Source organism: Ctenopharyngodon idella, chromosome 2, assembly GCF_019924925.1.
Source record: "Ctenopharyngodon idella isolate HZGC_01 chromosome 2, HZGC01, whole genome shotgun sequence".
Classification (NCBI taxonomy): Eukaryota; Metazoa; Chordata; class Actinopteri; order Cypriniformes; family Xenocyprididae; genus Ctenopharyngodon; species Ctenopharyngodon idella.
This window is the reverse complement of record NC_067221.1, coordinates 42,739,874-42,761,510: the sequence shown is the minus strand read 5'-3', so window position 1 is coordinate 42,761,510 and position 21,637 is coordinate 42,739,874. Positions and strand designations below refer to the sequence as shown.

General features: G+C 37.0%; 1 protein-coding gene across 6 annotated transcripts in view; it reads left to right on the top strand.

Moving 5' to 3' along the window:
• The first annotated feature begins 3,983 nt into the window (after positions 1-3,983).
• Positions 3,984-21,637, top strand: part of epb41l3b (erythrocyte membrane protein band 4.1-like 3b) — a 30,723-nt gene continuing 13,069 nt past the window's right edge. For 3 of the 6 annotated variants that reach the window (XM_051863883.1, XM_051863864.1, XM_051863857.1), the window contains exons 1-4: positions 18,247-18,381; positions 18,500-18,675; positions 18,749-18,924; positions 19,748-20,314. In XM_051863883.1, coding sequence (XP_051719843.1) covers positions 18,666-18,675; positions 18,749-18,924; positions 19,748-20,314 — 753 coding nt within the window. In that variant the 5' untranslated portion in view covers positions 18,247-18,381; positions 18,500-18,665. Of the gene's footprint in view, positions 4,165-8,307; positions 8,430-10,258; positions 10,448-11,673; positions 11,779-11,857; positions 11,901-11,980; positions 12,057-13,240; positions 13,460-14,692; positions 14,781-15,923; positions 15,969-18,045; positions 18,195-18,246; positions 18,382-18,499; positions 18,676-18,748; positions 18,925-19,747; positions 20,315-21,637 lie in introns of those variants that run through there. The other 3 variants (XM_051863892.1, XM_051863874.1, XM_051863901.1) reach the window with 2 other exon arrangements.

Genomic DNA, 21,637 nt, shown 5'->3' with positions numbered 1-21,637 from the left:
TCCAGTGAGAGAAAGCTGCTGAAAACTGGTTTAAAGATAACTCAAACTCATGACGTACGGCCGTCTCTTACAGCACTACAGGTCAATGTCAGCAGATACCGTGTGTCATGTGACGTGTCCTCGTTATGCAGATTTACTAGTCTTAATGTTAATGTCACGCTTTAGAATGGAGACTGAATAGAGCACATTCATACATCAGTGTTTGAGACGCTGCTTTCAGTCTCGTTTCCCAGTACGAGCTGCTGACGGACAGAATCACACCGAAGCAGTCGGGATATTTTTAAAACTTTAATTAGATTATATCATTTATTATAATTTAATTGGAGCTACATTTTTACAGCAAAAAAAGTCCCTGGGACGTCATTTCTTGATGTCTTGATGTTGTTTTTGGGCTCTACTAGAACAGGTTGATTATTTTCCTATATAGAGAATAATAATGATGAGCTTTTTCATGATCAAACCGCAACATTACACACTGACGACAGATGAAGATGGAAAAGAGGTCCTCTTTATTTGGTTAATTTGCATGAATGCTCTGAATGAATGCTTCATTTGAATATGGATTGAACTTGTGACTTTTGTGCTTTAATATCAATTATTACATGTTGGTTATAAAGAATAATGTGCACTGAGGAATCACTCACAGGAACGTGAATTAATGGAGTAAATGCTCTGTTTTGGGTTTCATGCTGACTTCCAGAGAAACCGCGCCAGTTCGTTCCCAAAGAAACAGAAAGAGGAATGAGAGAGAAACAGTATCTGCAGTGACAGTCGTTGGGCGAGGGAGGAACTGCTTTCCAGCGAGTGGAAACTTGCCTTTTCTCTGTTAGTGTCACGCTGCCGTCCGCATGTTGTGTTACAGAGACTGATTTCCCTACTGTGTGTGTGTGTGTGTGTGTGTGTCATTCAACTAAAACAAGCTTTCAGTTGCTCACACTGACAGTAAATCACTGGAGGTCAGTAGCAGATGTTCTGGTGGAAGTCCTCTCTTTCTTTCTTTCTCTCTCTCTCTCTCTCTCTCTCTCTCTCTCTCTCTCTCTCTCTCTCTCTCTCTCTCTTTCTCAGTCATTATTCAGTAGTTTTGGTCGAGCGATGGATGAGCTGTTGTCAGATTTACTGGAGGATATTTTCTGCTACTGAAAGATTTTTGGCCGTTTATAAATAGCGTTCTTCTATTTTCTGACTCTTCAGCAGTTTAACTTCTGCTCTAACTTCTGTGCTTCTCTTCTTCATTCAACAGTAATTGTGGTACTGATGATAATTTTGCTTCTACGAATGGATATTCATAGAAGTAAAAGTCTCTCTTTCTGTTTATAAAGAGCAGCACAGATTTGTTTGGATTATAATTTACACTAGAAGAAAAGGTTCAGTATAAACTCTAGAGTTCTTCACTTAATTTTAAAGAACGTTTTATGCCAAAAAGGATCTACATAAGGAGAAAAGCTCTTAAATGATTGCATAATACTTTCATGGGTTATTTAAATGTTTCTAGTGACAAAGTATGTTTACGAGGTGTTTAATTCATACAATTAAACAGATTTTAAACATAAATTTAAACAGAAAGCACAGATTTGTTTGGATTATAATCCAGTTTGTGGTTCAGCAGCGTTCTTTGTCTTTATGAAGCATTTTTCACAAACCCATTTTACTTCTGGTTTTCCAAGAAACACGATGTGAGCGGACGTGATTGGACAGTGACAGTGTCACTATATGAGGTGCGTTTTAGAAAAACAGACGGATGAATCAGTAAGAGCAGGAGCATGTCGCTCTGATTTCATACAGATATTAACACAGTTTTTAAACGGTGAGCGATCTGAAGCAGCTCTGGGATCTTCTGCTTTCAGACGCTATTTAAAAGTCTCCTGGTGTTTGAGACATTCAGGAACTACAGTAATAACTCGCTGAAGATCAAATAGAGCTGCCCCTGAACTACAGTAATCACTCACTGCAGGAGAAACACATGACGGTCACTCCGCTCCTCACGTCATAAACCTCCAGCAGTTTGTCAGGGAAGCTGGTTTCTGATTTATATCTCACTATTCTGACTTTTTTCCCCCTCAGAATTGTTTAGATAAAAGTTTATATTTCTTAATTCTGAAAAAAAAAAGTCATAAAAATATATAAAAAAGTATAAAGTCTTTGAGAGATATAAAACTTTAAAAAATTAAAATTTAACTAAATAAATCAATTTAATTAAAATAAAACAATTTAACAATTTAATTAAATAAATAACAAAGTAACATATTCGATTAAAATAAATACAATTTATAAAAATAAAATATGATTGAACTGACTAAATTTGATTTAAAATAAAAATTTAAATAAATACAATTTGATTTAAATAAATAAATAAAAATATAAACTTGCAATTCTGACTTTTTCTCATAATTGCGAGTTTAGATTTAAACTTGGCAGTGTATAAAAAGTAAAAATAAATAAGTTTAATTATATTATTTTATTTAATTACTTAAAATTGAATTGTATAATTTACCTAAATAAAAACTAACTATGAGCAATATGTTTTTACAGCATTTATTAATTATTTGTTTGTTCAAGTTCGTTGCATTAAGTAATGTTAACAAATACAATTTTATTTTTAAAAATGTATTAGTAAATATAGAAATAAACATGAACTGAGATTAATAAATGCTGTAGAAGTGTTGTTTATTGTTAGTTTGTTAATAATGTAATTTAACAAAAATTGTTATCAGACAAGCTTCCGTCATCATTTATTTCTCTTAAATTGATTTTCCTTAGTGTTGTTCATACTGCACTTATGAGAAAACTACAGCTGCGAATGCGTTGGTGTCTTCAAGTTTAGCATTTTAATACTTGCCAAAATCTTCAGTAGATTTAGTTTAATGCCTTGTAAAGCATGTTGAAGCAGCTCCACCCAGAGTTCCTCCGTCTGTTGAAGAAGCGGACCACAGACACGCTCTGTCATTACGGCACACGCGTCCGTCTCTATAGGGGCCGAACACCAGCTGAGGTTTGTGTGCGCACTTACAGAAGACGCCTAAAGCCTGCAGACCTCACATCGACCACCACTTTAAAACAGCCAGTGTGTGTGTGTGTGTGTGTGTGTGTGTGTGTGTGTGTGTGTGCGTGTGTGTGTGAGAGAGAAAGAGAGAGAGAGTCTGCATGTGCGTTAAAGGTTATAGATCTGAAATTAGTGTTGTTGCATGTATATACAGAGACCACAGCGTGTGTAAAAACACAGATATAGACATTGGCGTGTTCTGGGGTTTTCAAGCTGGGGTCCCGGGACCCTCAGGGGCCATGAGGGGGTCCGTAGAGAAGTTTAGAAAAAAATGCAAAAAAATATAGGATTAAATCATTTAAATGTAGGATTAAAAATAGGATTAAAATATTTAAATTTAATTTATTTCATGCCATTTATTTTAAACTAATGTGTGAATTTATTATTTATTTATTTAAATAAAATTGTTTAATTATTTTTTATTTTAATCAGATTTATTTGTTTAATTATTTTTATTTTAATCAAGTTTATTTGGTTTAGTTTAATAATCTAAATACAAAATAAATGAAATAAATTTGATTAAAATAAAAATACATTTTTATTTAAATTAATAAATAATAAATTAACATATTACATTAAACCAAACTATTTAAAATAAATACAATTTAAATAGTAAATAAGTAAATTTAAATAAAAAAATAACTACATAAAAACATTTTATTTAAATTAAATAAAAAATATAAAAAATAAATGAATAAAACTTGATTTAAATAAACAAAAGCATTGTAAAAAAAAAAAAAAAATACTAAGCAAAATATAGGGAATAACAAATGCATATTGATTTAAATGAATAAAACACATCTAACTTGCATCCATCAGTACAGTACTACAGTCAGTAGAGAAAAAAAAGTAATATAAGATTGTTATTTTACACTTCCACAACATTCCTCCTGCGTCATAGCTGTTCATTTGATCTCGCGCTCTCAGCAGTTGCGTACGTACAGTGACGTGAATTTGAATTCCCCGTTCACTGCGCGTCCCGCCCCGCGCTCCTCCCGGTTACAGTGCCGCTATTCCCGCTGATGAGAGCGGAGACTCCAGCCTGCCTTGACCGCTCTCAGACGCTCCGCCGGCGGCTAGAGAGGAGCGCAAAACCCGAGGAGAGAAACGCCGCGGCGCTCACGGTAACGTTCATGCGCTTGTGTTGTTTACAAACGCGTTAGATTGACATGTTTTCCTGCAGAACGTTCTGGATGAAATAAATCTGTGTTTGTTCACTGGCGTTTATGTTTAGAAGACGCGTTTGACAACAGCAGCGAAACATCTGCGTGTTAAATATAAAATACATTCATTAACGTTATATTAACGTAGCGATCGTTTAATATTACGGATGTTGTATGAGGACACTTACTCATATAATATCCTGATTTCTGCGCTGTCAAAACACTAGTGATTTACCCAAAAACTGCGTTGAAAATGCTGAAAACCTGAGCTTTTATGTATATATTTGATTATTGTTTTTGACGCGTCAATCATTTCTGCGCGCATTTTTCACGCGTTTTTGCGTTTACATACTCGGAACGCTTGGCAGATTTGATCGCGTATGATCCGTTTTGATGTAGAACAAGGCGGGTCGGATTGAAATGAAGCAAACTTGCACTGAATTAGGATTGACACTACACTTTTTAGTTATGTAAAAGTAGTGTATATAAAAATATTTGACCCGTCCCTTCTGAAATCTCATTGGTCAATGGATGCATCAGTCTTGAGACATTTTAATACTAAAATCCCTAAAATTGTAACTATATTAGCGTCCACACCAACTAACAATAGCGTTCTGTTAATTCAAAGTGCGTTATACGCCGCAAACTCGAAACATCGAACGAATTCATCACACTGTTCCGCTGATTCTCCGATGACTTTGTTGATTTGACGTTACAATGTTTAGAAGAACCATGTTTCTTACATTCCAAGAGTCACGTGTAGAATGCAGCTGATTGTAAATCAATATTCTGTATTGATCGAGAAACATTGTCCTCGACTAGAATGTGTGTGTGTGAATGTGACAGAAAGTTTGTTCAATTTTCAGTGCATCTATTTCAGGTCAGAGTAACGTTGGTTTATGTGTCCCACTTAATGATGATAATTCATAAATTGACCTTTTAATTACCAGCACTGACCTTTAACCACTAGGCCATGGTCACCTCATATAGGTTAGTTTCTGTAGGCTAGAACGATTAATTATGCCTTTATTTTAAGTGATTGATTGTTGCATATAGTTGGTTTTTCTAATGAATCTGTATGTGAAATTGAATAATAAAGGGATTAACACAAACTTCCCCGTGATGAACTCGGCATTATCTGGTCACAGACGGCTCAGACTGCGTCTCCATTGCGTTTTTGATGGGGAGGATGTTTAAGCCTTTAAGAGGGTTTAACCCATCTGTGCTGGAGGTAATGGACTGATTGTCGGGTCAGGGCGGCTCGTGTGTCTCCAGGTGCTTGTTTTACTCAGACTTGTTTAAGAGCGACAGGATTGGGTATAAAGCAGAAGGTGTTTCTGATGCACATGCAGCATGAGATTCTGTCGTTGGATAGATGGACGTAGTTTATTGGTCCCTGAAGGGAAATTCCTGAAATATTCCAGAAAGTCATGGGGTTTTATTACAAGAGCAATAGTGCACTGTAAAATGAAATAAAGATTATTGGAGTACATTTTACAAGAAAATACTATTTCAATTATTTGTGAAATTTGCAAGCTTTTTCTGAGTTAAAATTGTTTGAACACCATGTTTTGTTTTTCAGTGCAGTAATTGTTAAATAATTGATGTCAATTGTAATATCTGACTTAATGTATGAGCAGTTATGAATGTAGTTCCCTTTTAAATAGAGAGAAAGCGGTTATCAGTTATTTTAGAATGGTCTAGAGATGCACCGATACTTAATTTCTTTGTCGATATACTGACAGACAATTATTCAAAATGATATCTACAGATAGTTTGATATTTATAGGTTAAAATTAACAGCAGAGCACAAACTATTATATTCAACTGTTACTTATTTTCAGAAATAATAATTACACTGAAATGTTTGTATAAAGGTAGTTTTCATAAACGCTTTTTTATTCAAACACACATATATAATTAACTGTAAATAAGCTCCTCTCTAGTGTTTATTATAGCTAACTAACGAACTGTGAACATTGGATAACTTTCCTGAGGAAAATGAAAGGTTAAGTGACATTGTTCACACTGTTTTATTGATGTTTCCTGCGGTTGAAACACTGATTAAGTGTTCTGATTAAATTCAACGCAAGATTTTCTTCACACGCAGTACGAGTTGCGGCCTGACATGTTTTTCCGCCCCCTTTTGATTGACAGGATATAATCGGCTCTGATCATTGGCTGTTTTTAAACAATCGACTGATGACTTTTAGTGAAAATCATTGCTTTATCAGCTGATGCATCTCTGATTTAGATGTGAGAGCAATGAAGAAACAAGGAGTGTGTGAAAATACACAACAGAATGTGAACCAAATAAGTCAAGATGAATAAGAACTTTCTAATTATGTTCATTTTTATTGATGTTGCTGTTTATTTTCGACTCTTTAATTCAGTCAGCCCCTTTAGTTAGTGAAATCCATTCATTTTTACGTCAGCATTCGTCCGTGTGGGGCTCATTAATGTTTTTCTTCAGCTGTGCAGCTATTTTAAGCCACAAATGCTCAAGTGCACAGAACTGGAGCTCCAGAGTGATGTTCATTATAATTGCTGTCATAATCGCAGCACAGCTACTGTACTTCCTCGTTATTATTCATGAAGATGTGTTTTATTTGCCTCTCAGAGAATAGATAGAGGAATCAGCATCTCTTCTCTGATGTCGAGCAGATCTGGAGGGCCGCTTCAGTTTGACCTACATTTCTGCACCAGGCCATTAAAGTTCACAGAATCAGTCTGACAGAACGCAGTCGCGCAATTCCTGCAGTTTTCCACTGCGGCTCTCCAGAAACACCAACAGAATCCACTGATGGTTTACATCACTGTCACGCCTCTGAAGATACCAGGGCTGTCAGAGACTACAAACAAACACACATCAGTCCGTTATGAAGCAGAAGATATTGTGCTAAACATTTGCTAGGCAGGGCTCTACACTTGCCTTTCTTTTTAGGAGCACTTGTGATAACAATGTTATGAGATTAATGTTTTAAATATGGAGTTTTAAATATAGAAATAATAAATTATTAAAATAACTGAAATGATTCTTTGAAAATGAAACTAAAACCGCCAGTAGGTGGCAGCATGTCACTGTCTTTGTCACTGAATCATTCATTCAGTTGATTCGTTTTAAACGGCTGATTCGTTCAGTGACTTCATGAATGGATCAGTTTTGTTATAATGTGAGGATCGTGCAGAATTCGGCACTGAACAAAAACTCCGAGGGGATTCGGACTAACTTAAACGCCTCTGATTGGCCGCTGCATTCAAGAAATCAACAGATATGTCTGTGATTGGCTATGTTGCTCAACGCTGCAAAAACATGTTGTAAATAGAAACCTTTGACGCTCTCCAGAACGCAATTAACAGTATAAGTGAAATATTATTGTAGTTTTGAAATCTGGGTACCGTCTTACTTTCTAAAATCACGTACGGGGGAAGTTCGGTCCCGTCAGCGAGGCACGCAAACATGACAGTCGCGTGGCTCTTAGACGGTAAGCTTTTCTTTGACTGTTAGCGTCTTTTTGATCTTCTAACATTACACTCTGACACATCGTATTTCTTGGCACACTCGTTTTAAGCGTGTTTGGTGCCACCTGTTGTTGCGTTTGTATTATTGACATGTAAAGTCTAGACCCTGAATATAAGATGAACCTGTTTTTTCAGATGTATTTCTAAAAAAAAAAAAAAAAAACATTGTCTTTTATTAACATCGTCTGTTATTGGTTTCAGCACGTTGTTGTTTCCAAACAGGTTTTTTAAATCATTCAGTCTAAGGTCATTTTGCTTGAGTTCTGCTATTTGTTCTTGAATCTTCAGCGAGTGGTTGGATTGTCACAGATAAACACAAGTTGGAACGGCTATTGGAAGGAATGTCTGTCTACCGTAACACACTTTCAACGGACCACGGCCACAGTCTAAATGTGTTTCAGGACATTAAAAGCTTGTGTACTACAGCAGATCGGCTGCTTTTAAAAATATAGCGCAGAGTAAACATCAGGCTAAATATAAACGTATATGTGGTCAGAGACCCGCACCGTTCATTCCACTGAGGAATTCAATCCAGTCAGATTGTGAAATGCCCAGCCTGAATATATCCCTGTGACATTTCAGTGTAACTGGCCATGACGACTGACGCAGGCTCAGAATCGGACGTCCAGCAGACAGAAGCCAAACCGTCTTCCCCGCAGCACTTCCCAGCATCAGGACACGGCAGCCCGGACACACGGCACCAGGTGAGTCGGGTCAGCGTGAGCTTTCCTCATGTACACCAGGTAAACATGACTCTCAGTCCAGTCTCTGGTGTGTTACAGGGTCCTTAAAATGTCTTAAAGTCACAACACTTATGCTGTGCTGAAAAACCATTACCTGATTTGGTGTTCCGGGTCAGAAATAAAACCCGCCTTTCAAAAAACCCTCATAAATCTCTCATAATGCTATGTCATCGCCAAATATTGGATTCAATCTTTTTAGCAACTTGTTTACTTTCAATAAGCACAGGTTTTGTGTTTCGTTTTTGGATCTGATTGATCTGAGCTCATCACCTCAGTGTTTGAGTAAAAAAATAATTCACTCAAGCTTATTCACCTCAAAAACACTGAGGTTCATAAACTCAGATCGGTGAGGCCTACGATCAATCAGTCTCAAACAGAAACACAAAACCTGTGATTATTGAAAGTTGATGAGATTGAATACAATATTTGGCAATAGCAGCATAACAAGAGATTTATAAGCAATTTTGTGTAGATGTTCATTTTTGACCAGGGAACACCACATGTGTAACAAGTTGGGGAAAAGAGCCCCAAAAATACAACATTTATTGGGTAGGTTTTAGTCCAATGTGTTAACATTAACTAGCATTCTCAAAAAAGAAAACCATAATAATAATAACTGGATAACTGGAACACAACATGAGGATTCAATTCAGTTTGAAAAAAGCCTTAAATATTAGGGATGCACTGATCACGATTTTATTTTATTTTTTTTACAAGCAAATTGATTCTGATACTGTTTGCCGATATATTAATAAGCAAGTTTATTTATTTATTTACTCTATTACAACAAAAAAATGTCTGTAGCCATTTAAAATTAGAAGCAACCACTGCATTTTAATCAATAAATTTCAATATTTAAAGGGATTAAAAAAAAGTAGTTCACCCAAAAATGATAATTCTGTTATTAATTACTCGCTCTCATGTCGTTCCAAACCTGTAAGACCATCAAAAATATCTTAATTTGTGTTCTGAAGATGAACGAAGGTCTCACGGGTGTGGAACGACAGGGTGAGGAATTAATGACAGAAATTTTGGGTGAACTAACCCTTTAATCTGCTCATATGGTATTCATTTTATTAATGCAAAAAGGTCTTAAAAAGCCTTAAATTTGATTTTAAAAATCATGCAGATGCCCTGGCTCTAGTGTTTCTGTCACATCATCAGGTCAGTAGTTTGGTCCGCTTTATAGGTTAGTCACCAAATGATCGAACCCATCTGACATGTAAAGTGTGTGTTATGTTTAGTTTAATCTTTATTGTTTACTTGCTGCTAAGCGCTTCAAACTAAACTTTCACACTTGCTATGAACCTGTCAAATCCAGTGAGCAGTTCTTATTCAAAAGTGCTGATTTTATAAAGGCATGAGTCTCATAAGCTGAATTTATCATAAACCTGTGCATCACTGCTGCGTCTCTGTTCACGTTGATGATATACGGCGTATATAAGAAGCTTTACGTCACGTATATGAGGCGTCATGAAGATTCTCTGTGGATTTACAGATATAATCCCAGGGAGAGTTTCAGGATCTGTCTGGAATAGGTAACAGAGATTATGTAACGTGATTTAATGATGAAAATCTATTCATGGCAAAGTGCTGAAATGAACCTGCATGATGAAGATAGCAGCGTCAGACTCTGAAACGAAGCCATGACACGAGACTGCCGTCGAGAGGGTCGTTATGAAATGATTCTGTTCAGGAACATGTCTGAATTAATAAACTATAGTAGTATATCAATGACACTAAAATAACAATGATTTAGAGATTAATGAGCTCATTTGCTGTTTCTGCAGTATTGTACAGAGGGCCAATCAGAAGGCAGTTCATCAGAACTCCAGCAGCAGCACGAGGATCACTACATTTCCCAGAAGTCTCTGAGCAGCAGAGTGTCCTGGTCAGCGTTGGGCAGGAGCCACAGACTGAAGGTCATGGAGTGTAAGGTCACGCTGCTGGACGGCACGGACTACACCTGCACGGTGGAGGTGGGTGCTGATGGGATACCAGATAGTTTCACCCATACTGTGAGTCAGTGACACGTGTGACGGGGTCATGAAGTCAGTTAATTAAACTGCTGTCACATGACTGTGTTTAGCAAGTGGAGTCCAGGAATCTCAAAAAATGAATGTAGTTTCAGGCTGAACAGTTGAGGAAAATGAGAATTGCATTTTGTTTATTCTTAGAATTGTGATTTAAAGGTTTGTTGGGCTTGTTTGTAGCAGGGTTATTATAGTTAACTGAAAATAAAACCATAAACAACATTATTTTGTTGTTTGAAATAAAGTTAATGTAAAAAAAAAAAAAAAAACATATATTTAAAATATATATATTAAATATATATAAAAACAGTTTAACTTTATGTACTAAAATAACTAAAACTGATATAAAAATTAATAAAAACTATATAGACATTTAAAAATTTAAAATGAAAACTATACAAATAAATTAATATTCAAAATATTGATTAAAAACTATAATAGTTTCTGAATGATACTAAAATAACACTGGTTTGTTAAAGATCCACAGTTTGCCTCCCAAAAATCATGTGATTCATCAAATGCTCAATATTACAATAAAATAATATTTTTTTGATGATTTTTATTATGGTTATTGTTATTAAATAAAAAATATTAAACAAATTATTATTAAACAGTCCTATTGTAATACTATTGTACTGTAAAATTAAAAATATATATTTTGATTGATCGTTCAGCCCTACAGGTCTTTAAAAAGTCTTAAGTTTAGTTTGATCAAATTTAAGGTCATAAACAGTCTTAAATCTTAAAGGTCCTGCAGAGTTCAGCTCCAGCTTGCCTCAACACTGTCTGGATGTTTGTAGTGTGCTGGGGAGATCTTGATCAGCTGGTTCAGGTGTGTTTCACTGGGGTTGGGCTGAACTCTGCAGGACACTGACCCTCCAGGAGCAGGACTGGACACGCCTGACTTAAACACACTGAAATATGAGGCGTATACAGGACGTGTGAAACGGGCGTGACGCAGCGTGTTTTCTGAAATGGTCTCCGTCTGTTTTACTGGATGTTCAGTCACAAACAAATGCACATGCATGAAAACGATGTGAATAGATGATTTTTATAGTGTAATAATAAGTTAGTATTTTTAATAATTTATCTTCATTATCTTTTCATCAACTCGCTGCAGTTCCCTTGTTAACCCTCATTAATGAATCTGTGTGTCTGTTTCTGGTCAACAGAAACGAGCGAAAGGTCAGACGCTGTTTGAGAAGGTTTGTGACCACCTGAATCTTCTGGAGAAGGACTATTTCGGCATTACGTACCGGGACGCTGATGGACAGAAGGTGTTTGTTTGCTCTTCCTCCTCTGAGTTCACGTCTCAGTCGTTTCTTTCAGTGACGAACCTCCTGTTTTTCCCCACAGAACTGGCTGGACTCTGCCAAGGAGATAAAGAAGCAGATCAGTAGTACGTCTCTTCCTAACAAACACGTTCTCCATCCAAACGTCCTCCAGTTCTTACAGGAAGTTGTTTTTGGTGTTTTTCAGCTGGTCCCTGGAACTTCGCCTTCAGCGTGAAGTTTTATCCTCCGGATCCGGCGCAGCTGTCTGAGGACATCACCAGGTGTTTATATAGAGTTACCTCAAACTAAACCAGGAAAATACAGGAATGCTGAACTGAAATAAAGAAGAAAAAACTTTTATTTCCGCTAGTTGACAGGCGTTTTCATTTATTTTAACTTGATGTACTAAAACACCTAAAACTGAAATAAAAATTAATAAAATCTACATATACATTTGTTTTTAAAAAACTAATAAAAATGACAAAAACACACAACAAAATGACTAAAACCTTAACTAAAATTCAAATGAAAAACACAAAAATAAAAACTATATCGAAAAAATTAATAATAAAAATGTAATAAAGAAAAAATAAAGAAAAATAACACTGCTCTGAACGCCACAAATCTGTAGTAAAAAAAACTTAAACTTATTTTATTTTTGCCAAGGCAACTTTTCTTATTTTCATTTACTTTAACTTGATGTGCTAAAATAACTAAAACGGAAATAGACAGTGAACAATATATTTTTACAACATTTAATAATTTGTCAATGTTAGTTAATAAAAATACATGTTAGTTCGCAGTGAATTAACTAATGATAACAGAAACAATTTAAACTTATTTTGTATTAGTAAATGTTGAAATTTACATTGTTAGTTCATGTTATCTAATGCAGTTATCTAATGTTAACAAATGAAACCTTGTAAAGCATTAAACAATAACTAATAAAAATGTCATACTGACCACAAATCTGTAACAAAATAAAATATAAAACATTTTATGAAGTTTCTCATTTTTATCTAGTCTTAATTGATGTAGTAAACTAGAACTGAAATAAAAATAACAAAACATTAACTAATAAAAATGACAAAAGCACACAATAAAAATACTAAAACTTTAACCAAAATGAAAATGGGAAATACAGAAATAAAAACTAAATCAAAATAATATGAAAACAGTCTATTTTTGTTTTTCGATCCAGCCTTTGCAGTCGACTTTGGATCCACAAAACTAAAATATTATCCTAATATTGTAATCATTATGAGCACAAGTTATAATCACTAACATGAACTATATTATATCTGACTGATAACAGAACACTTACTGAACTCTAACATTGAAACAAGCGTTTTCTGTGAAGCTACTTTGAATCAGTATGTTCTTGTAATGAATATATCAGTGATCGTAAAGTAACGCTGGTGCTGTAAACATTCTCTGACCTCGACAGTCTCTCTGTCTCTGTCAGGTATTACCTGTGTCTGCAGCTCAGAGATGACGTGTTGTCCGGGCGTTTGCCGTGTTCTTTCGCCACTCAGACCGTGTTGGGCTCGTACACGCTTCAGTCTGAGCTGGGCGACAGTGACGCTGACACGCAGGGATCCGGCTACATCAGCGACGTCCGTTTGGCTCCAAACCAGACCAAAGAGCTGGAGGAGAAAGTGCTGGAGCTGCACCGCAGCTACAAGTGAGTGACACACTCCAGAGAAACTCCCCGACAGCTGTGTGTGATCGTACATGTTCAGATTAAACACCGCTTTTATCCCCGGGTAAAAGAACGTTTCACACTTGTAATTTGGAAGCGGGGTTACAGTGTACAGTGTGAAACGATGCGATGTTAGAATGTTACAGCGAGACGCAACAGACAACCAATCGTGTGCCTCGTATTCACGTGCTTTGGACTGTAACTTTGGTAACAATTTGGAATGGGGGACACATATTCACTGTTAACTATGACTTTTGCCTCAATAAACTCTTAATTTACTGCTTCTTAATAGTTAGTAAGGTAGTTGTTAAGGATTATGGGATGTAGAATATGATCATGAAGAATAAGGCATTAATATGTGCTTTATTAGTACTAATAAACAGCCGATATGCAGCTAATAAGCAACTAGTTAAAAGTGAGAATTGTTCCTCCTACTGAAGTGTTTCCATAAATGCAGCGTTTGAGAGGAAAAATGTCAAATACTGACAGAAAATGCGACAATTGGAGTGAAGACGAGATTTTCATTACCTTTAAAAGTCCATTCAGGTTAAACTTGATAGTGAAGTGTTTGTGTTAACATGTCATGTGCAGCGTCTGTCAAATCAGTGACACTGCCAATATGCAAATAAGGACGTTAACCCAGGTTAGGAATGTACAGTGTGAAATGAATACCTTTTATTTTATTTCCATTTTATTTAAATTAGCAAACATGTTTTTAATAGTTAACAATATCAGCACTGGTCACTGTAGGTCAGTCACTGGTAGAGACACAGATGTTTAATTCACTGATCACAATGAGCTGCTGTGATTATTGTGCTCATTAATGATGAACAGATCAGTGTCAGTCAATCTCTGATCACACTGAGCGTCTGTCTCGACCCACAATGCCCTGCTCTGTTTACTGATGTACAGACAGAAACGCGAACAAAACAGTGTTGTGTGTATACTGACTGTAAGCGCTGTGTGTGTGTGTGTGTGTGTGTGTGTGTGCGCGTGTGTGTCTATAAACATCTCAACACTTGAGAAGCTGAAGTCATCTGTCAGGCTGAGTAATTAAGTAAATGCGTAATTAACAAAAATGAGTGTGAAGATCTGCTTCATATTCCTATGAAGTCCAACTGCAATCATGCAGCATCTGTCAGTGTGTGTTAACAGGTCATTTAGCAATAATCTGTGTGTGTGTGTGTGTGTGTGTGTGTGTGTGTGTGTTTATAGAGGAATGACTCCTGCTGAAGCTGACATGCTGTTCTTGGAAAACGCAAAGAAACTCTCCATGTACGGAGTCGACCTGCACCGTGCCAAGGTAAGAAGTGTGTGTGTGTGTGTGTGTGTGTGTGTGTGTGTAGTTCAGGTAAACCCTACGTTATGGGGACAAATTATCCCCACAAAGATGGCAATATCATCAATAATCCTTGTCCTTGTGGGGACATTTTTGGTCTCCATGAGGAAAATGGCGTGTGTGTGAGTGTGTGTGTGTGTGAGTGTGTGTGTGTGAGTGTGTGTGTGTGAGTGTGTGTGTGTGAGTGTGTGTGTGTGAGTGTGTGTGTGTGAGTGTGTGCGTGTGAGTGTGTGCGTGTGTGTGTGTGTACTAACGCTCCTCTCATTAACCGCTGCAGTGCTGCTCATCTCAAGATCTTCTGATGTTACAATAATGAAATCTAGAAACTCTTAAAAACACCATGAATGCTGTAAAAAATTAACTTCTAGTTCTCACAACACTTTCTCCGGTTGATTAATCACAGTACATTAAAACAGTTGTTTTGCATCACAATTTTTCCGAAATGTTAAAATGTTTAAATATGCAAAGATGCATTATCTAATTAAATATGTGCTAATTTGCATACATTTCCAGAACAGAAGCTTGAGCATTGGATAAAGCCAGATTCAAAATTCCTGTTTGATTTAGATTTTTCCAGAGGGGATTTTGGATATAAATCAAAAAAATATTGTCAACAGACAGAAATAAATATATAATTTTCTAATAAATATATAATTTTCACCATGTTTTCAGGAATAAAATGTTCTGTAAATCAGGCGAATGATATGTGAATATAGATATGAATAAAACTGTGACGTTTGGTGTGTGTAAAGAGATTTCTGACCTTTAAAGATTGAAATCTACAGACACACATCGATCAAGTGCAATAAAATAAACACTTAAGTGTATTTTGGATGTTTTCCTTCCACTAGTCACATGCTACAGAAGCAAAACAGACCTCAATACGCATGATAAAAAATGTTTTTGCATGTAGTGTCTCGCCCTAATGAACACTAGATCTGTTTAAACTGCGACGCTCCAGTTCTGCGCAGCTGCTCACGATCATAAAGACTCGACCTCTCTCTTCTGCTGTTAATGCATGTTCATGCTGCTCTTCTGATTGGCTCCTGCAGCCCATCGCAGTCTCTCTCTCTCTCTCTTTCTCTCGCCCCTCCTCCACTGACTCAGCTGGTCGGACGGCTGTTTGAGTGCATTGCACCGGCGCAGGAGGAGGTAAGATGCTGCGTCTGCGGCCGCCTGTGTGTGTGTGTGTGTGTGAGATGTGTGTTTGTAGATGCATGTGTGCCTGAATATCATTGTGAAGGTCTCATCAGTCTGTGAGGGTTTATTATTGGTAATGTGTGCGCGTCTGCGTCTTCAGTGTGTCATTGTGCTGCCGTAGTCATTATTCGTCCTGCCGCAGACGTGCTCTTGTAGGATGCGGCTCTTCATATATATGATGTCATACGATGGCGCTCTGATGATTTTCTCGCTGAGTCACGCGGATGCTAATGCAGACGCTCACGTTGTGTTGTATTGGTTTATCAATTGTCATTGTTTATCGTTTCTCATTCTAAACCTGATTTTATTTTTGTCTGACATAAAAGGAGAAATTTTATGCAACTCTTTTCAGTACAAAAACTCTTCAGAATGAGCACACATGTAGCTTGTTTATTGAGGAAGCAGGACAACCAGCTAGTAATGCGTTACAGTAATCTAGTCTAGACTCATGAATGCATGAACTAACTTTTCTGCATCAGAAACAGATAACATGTTCTGTAGCTTAGCGATGTTTCTGAGGTGGAAGAAGGCTGTTTTTGTAACATATGAAATATGATTTTCGAAGGACATGTTGCTGTCTAATATAACACCCAGGTCTTTAACTGTAAAGGATGAAGTAACAGTACATCCTTCTAAATGCAAATTGTATGTGTACAGGTTTTTGGTCCAATAAGTAATACCTCAGTCTTATCCGAATTTAAAAGAAGAAAATTACTGGTCATCCAATATTTTATATCTTGAACTTAGATATTTGGATAGATTTCATCTGGTGGTATCGTCAGCATAGCAGTGGAAACTAATTCCATATTTCTAATGATATTAGGGGCAGCATGTATGTTGAAAATAGCAGAGGACCTAAAACAGACCCTTGGGGCACTCCATCATTTATTGACGTTAACATGGATAATTCCCCGTTTAAATAAACAAAATGGTGACGGTCTGATAGGTACGATCTAAACCACCTGTCTCTGAATACCAGTGTCATTTTCTAATCGATCTAAGAGTATGTCATGATCTATAGTGTCGAACGCAGCACTAAGATCAAATAAAACTAGTATTGAGATGACTGAATTTCTGAGTGAAAATTGATTCAACAACAATTTTTTCAAATTATATATTATAAATTGATACATAACCAGGATTATTATAGTTACCTAAAACCAAAAATCTTTACTTGAAGTAAATTAAACATTAACTAAAATAAAGCAACATAAAAAAAAACTTATTTTATTTCAGCTACATTTCTTGTTTTTGTCTAGTTTGAGTTGAAGTACTAAAATAAACAAAGCTAAATAAAGTAAAACTTAATAAAAACTACTGTATATAGACATTTAAAAAAAGCAAACTGATAAAAATAACAAAAACAACAAAATTACTAAAACTTTAACTAAAAATAAAATGAAAACAATCAATTTTAATTCAGAATATTACAACTTTAATGGTATATCAGATACTAAATAACACTGGTCCAGATGACTATAAAAAACATCCTTTTTGTCGCTCATATCATCCTCCATCCAAATATAGTTTGATGTCAGTGACGTGGTGTTGTTGTTGTGAGGACTTGTTGGTGAATAATGATCTAAATTGGTGTCCGTTCATATAGCGCACAAGTCGATGACAGTTATGATACTTTTGTCATTTTGTAGCTGGAGAGCGTCTGTCCTCATTTCATTCCCATGATCATCTGTCAGTATAGATTAACGGCCGATTCACATTCAGTGTGGTGTGAATGGCCTCATGGGATAGTGAAGTGGATTGAGTTTGGTTACAGATCCCTGCCATTACATGAGTGGAATTGTTTAGAAAACTTCCAATATTAAAAATGGCAACCGGTGAAATTCATTCATACATGTTTGAGTCTGATCAGAATCAGAAGACGACGCACCTGCAGTTTTTGTGTTTTTTATGGCTTTAGTTTTAGTGTTAGTCCTGTGTGAACGCAGCCATAACCTCATTTCATTTTGACACTGAACTGAGTGTTTAAAACGGTTCCTGTGAGATGTTCTCTCTGCCGTGTGTTTCTCAGGATTCGGAGGGTGTGGAGATCATGCTGGGAGTTTGTTCCAGCGGCCTCCTCATCTACAGAGATAAACTCCGCATCAATCGCTTCGCCTGGCCCAAAATACTCAAGATCTCCTACAAGAGGAACAACTTCTACATCAAGGTCCGGCCAGGGAGAGGTGAGAAGACGTCTCGTTGCTCTTCGTCAGATCTGCCGTTTGTCTGAACGTGTTTGAAACTCTTCGCTTTCTGTTTTCACTCAGCTGGAACAGTTCGAGAGCACAATCGGGTTTAAACTCCCAAATCACAAAGCAGCAAAGAGGCTGTGGAAAGTTTGTGTGGAACATCACACCTTCTTCAGGTCAGAGAGACTTTTTATCTATCTATCTATCGTTCTATCTATCGTTCTATCTATCTGTATGAGTGGATCAGAGTGTTAACGATCTCTAACCAGCGGTGTGATTCTGGTGTCCTGATAGGCTGGTGTCTCCTGAGGCTCCGCCCAAACGCTTCCTGTCATTGGGCTCAAAGTTCCGTTACAGCGGCCGAACACAAGCACAGACGCGCAGAGCGAGCGCTCAGATCGCACGGGCCGCACCTCAGTTCCAGCGCACGGCCAGCAGAAGACACACCGTCACAGCCAGCATGGACAGCAGTACGCATCACACACACACACACTTTCTGTGTGTATATATTAAAAAATGTTTAATGGATGTGTCTGTGATCAGCACCAGCGTCGGTCAACCATGATGACGTGAAGAACTCCAAACCTGCTGTTGCTACGGACGACCTCATCGACACGGAAACACCGGAGAAGAAGGCCGAGGAGATGAACTCTGTGGAGGAGGAGAATAAGACCAACAGTGATGAATCAGAACAAGCCCCGCCCACCTCCGTCACCAAGGTAACGTCAAACCAATCCCTGATCCGTTTCAGATATGATGGTTTAATGTTCTCTGATAAAGTTTCTCTTCTGAACTGCAATTAGAAATACTATGAAATTTGATTTATTTTTTTCCTAAATTCTGTTTTGTTTTAATGGTTTAAAGTGTAATAATCAAATTGAATTCATAAAGCTTTAACAATTTAATAAGTTATTAAATTTTATTATTTATAGTGCCGTTTGAAATTATTTTTTCCTAAAATTTGGTTTTATTTTTTCTCATTCATATTTGTAGTTTAATTGTAATAATCAAACAGAATGTTTAATCAATTCAATTCATAAAACTTAAATATCGAAATTAAATTTTTTCCAAATTTGGTTTTATTTTTTCTCAAATTCTGTTTTCCATTTTAATTTTTTTGGACTCCATTTTAGTAGTTTCATTAAATTTTAATAATGAAAAAGAATGTTTAATCAATTCATAAAACTTTAACAATTGAATAATTTATTAAAATCTTTACAATAATAGTACCCTATGAAATGTTTTACACTATTAATCGTACAGCTCCACCTCTGATTTATTCGTCCAAATGTTGCCGATTTCCGTGACATTCCACGGAACTCCTTTTTATGACTGGATTCTATTTATGAAGTGAATATAAATGTGTAGAATTAGAGTAATGTTTATAATAACAGGTCAATTAATCAAACTGCTCTTTTTCTGTCCTTTTACTAACCAGCTTTTCTTTTCCTGCTTCTCTTTTCCCTGCGTACATGTTCATACAACATGCATGTTTCCCTTGGCATCTCTTGTTGACCTTATTTCTTCACGCGTGTGTCACAGTCCTGTCCGTATTCATCCGATCCGTTAGGATCTGAGCTCTCCCTCCCTTCCTCTCCCGTCTCATCCACTAAAGTCCGCAGAAGACGCAGGGAAAGCAGCCGCAAACGCGCCGCGTCCGTCAGTCCCGCCAAAACCACAGCGGGCTGCCGGCGGCGTCAGGCACAAGCCGACCGTAAAGCCGCGCTGCTGGAAGAACAGGCGCTCCTCCTGTCCGCCCGCAAACAGAGGCTGGATCAGAAGCGGAGCGGCGGCACGCTGTTCTCCTTCTCCCTCCACCTGCCCGACCTGTCCTCGCTCCTGGACGATGACGGTTACCTGACCTTCCCCGACCTCACCGAGCTGCGCTTCCTGCCCGAGAGTCTGCATCACTTCATGCCCATCAAGTCTCCCTCGCTCATCCCCTGCTTCCTCTTCATTTTCTTCTTCCTGCTTTCCACGTCGTTCTCTGTGCCGTACGCTCTCACGCTCTCCTTCCCGCTGGCGCTGTGTCTGTGCTACCTGGAGCCCAAGGCGGCGTCTCTCGGCACGACGCTCGCGCAGGGCTTCCAGGACAGTTCGGATGACGAGGTTTGAGTCCGTCTAATGAGCTTAAAGTGTGTGTTTCATCTGTTCCTTCTCATTCATTCCGTGGGATTATTGTCATCGTTACTGTTTGGAGAAACCGCCAGACTGCTCACTTCCCCTGGAACCTTCCACATATATTTACTGTATATATATATATATAAATATATATATATAAATATATATAGGAAAATCCCAACACTATTATACCCACCCTCATGAACTAACAATGAACAATACTTCTAAAGCATTTATTAATTTTATTTAATGTAAACAAATACATTATTAAAATCCAAAGTTGTATCTGTTAAAGGGGTCATGACATGGATCTTTTTTTTATTATTTTAATATGTTCACTTATAATGTTAAACTTTTTTGCACAAAAAACAAATACATATGCAGAAAAAAATTATTTTCAACCTTCATTCTGAGCCTCTGTCTGAAATGATCAGTTTTTAAGGCGTGTCAGTAAACACTCACTGATATGATTGGCTAACGTCACTGTACAGGAAACAGTATCAACGGCACTCGCTGTTGCACGGGAGTAAGTGTTTTGAAAACATTATCCATATAAAACCGTCATTTACAGACAGCATTATGAAATCATTTACTCACAGTTTGTGATGCAGCTGCTGTCAGATTTAATAGTCGCTGCTTCATCTGTCAACTAAAGTTGTGTCTCAGTCAAATGCTCCGAACAAACATATAATCCTCCGACATGATCTGGGATGACATTCAAATAAACTAGGGCTGCCCTCGACTAAAGATTTTTCTAGTCGACTAGTAATCGCTCATTTAAGCAATTAGTCGATTAATCGAGCATTCCAGCGCTCAAACTCGCACATAAAGCTTGCAGCAGCGCATCGGCAAACGTAATGATCATGAATGTGGCATGAAAAAACAGAAGGAGACTGTCTGAACATTTTAATAATTTATTGATGAGTATTTTGTGTGTTTTCTGCCATACTGACTCGTCATCTCCGCAGTAGTGGATGTGTCTATATGCAGGTTTCATACAGATTACATAATCTGAGAATATTTGTTTTAGATCTGAATTGGACATTTCAAGCTTTTCATAGATATATTTCTCATGTCTGTGAGGCAAGTATACGCTGAGTTTCGGTTCATTTTTGTGATGCGCTCAAATTCACAGAGACCGAGACGGCAGAAAGCGCATCCTGATTGTATTCTTTATTTTACAAAAGCACATGTTTTGTTGTTATTGTGAGTTTACAGAAATAACTCACAATACAGTAGTATTATAGTAGTATAAAACACAATACTTTACAGTTTCGAATGATGTATGACTTATTTGTATGACCAAAAATG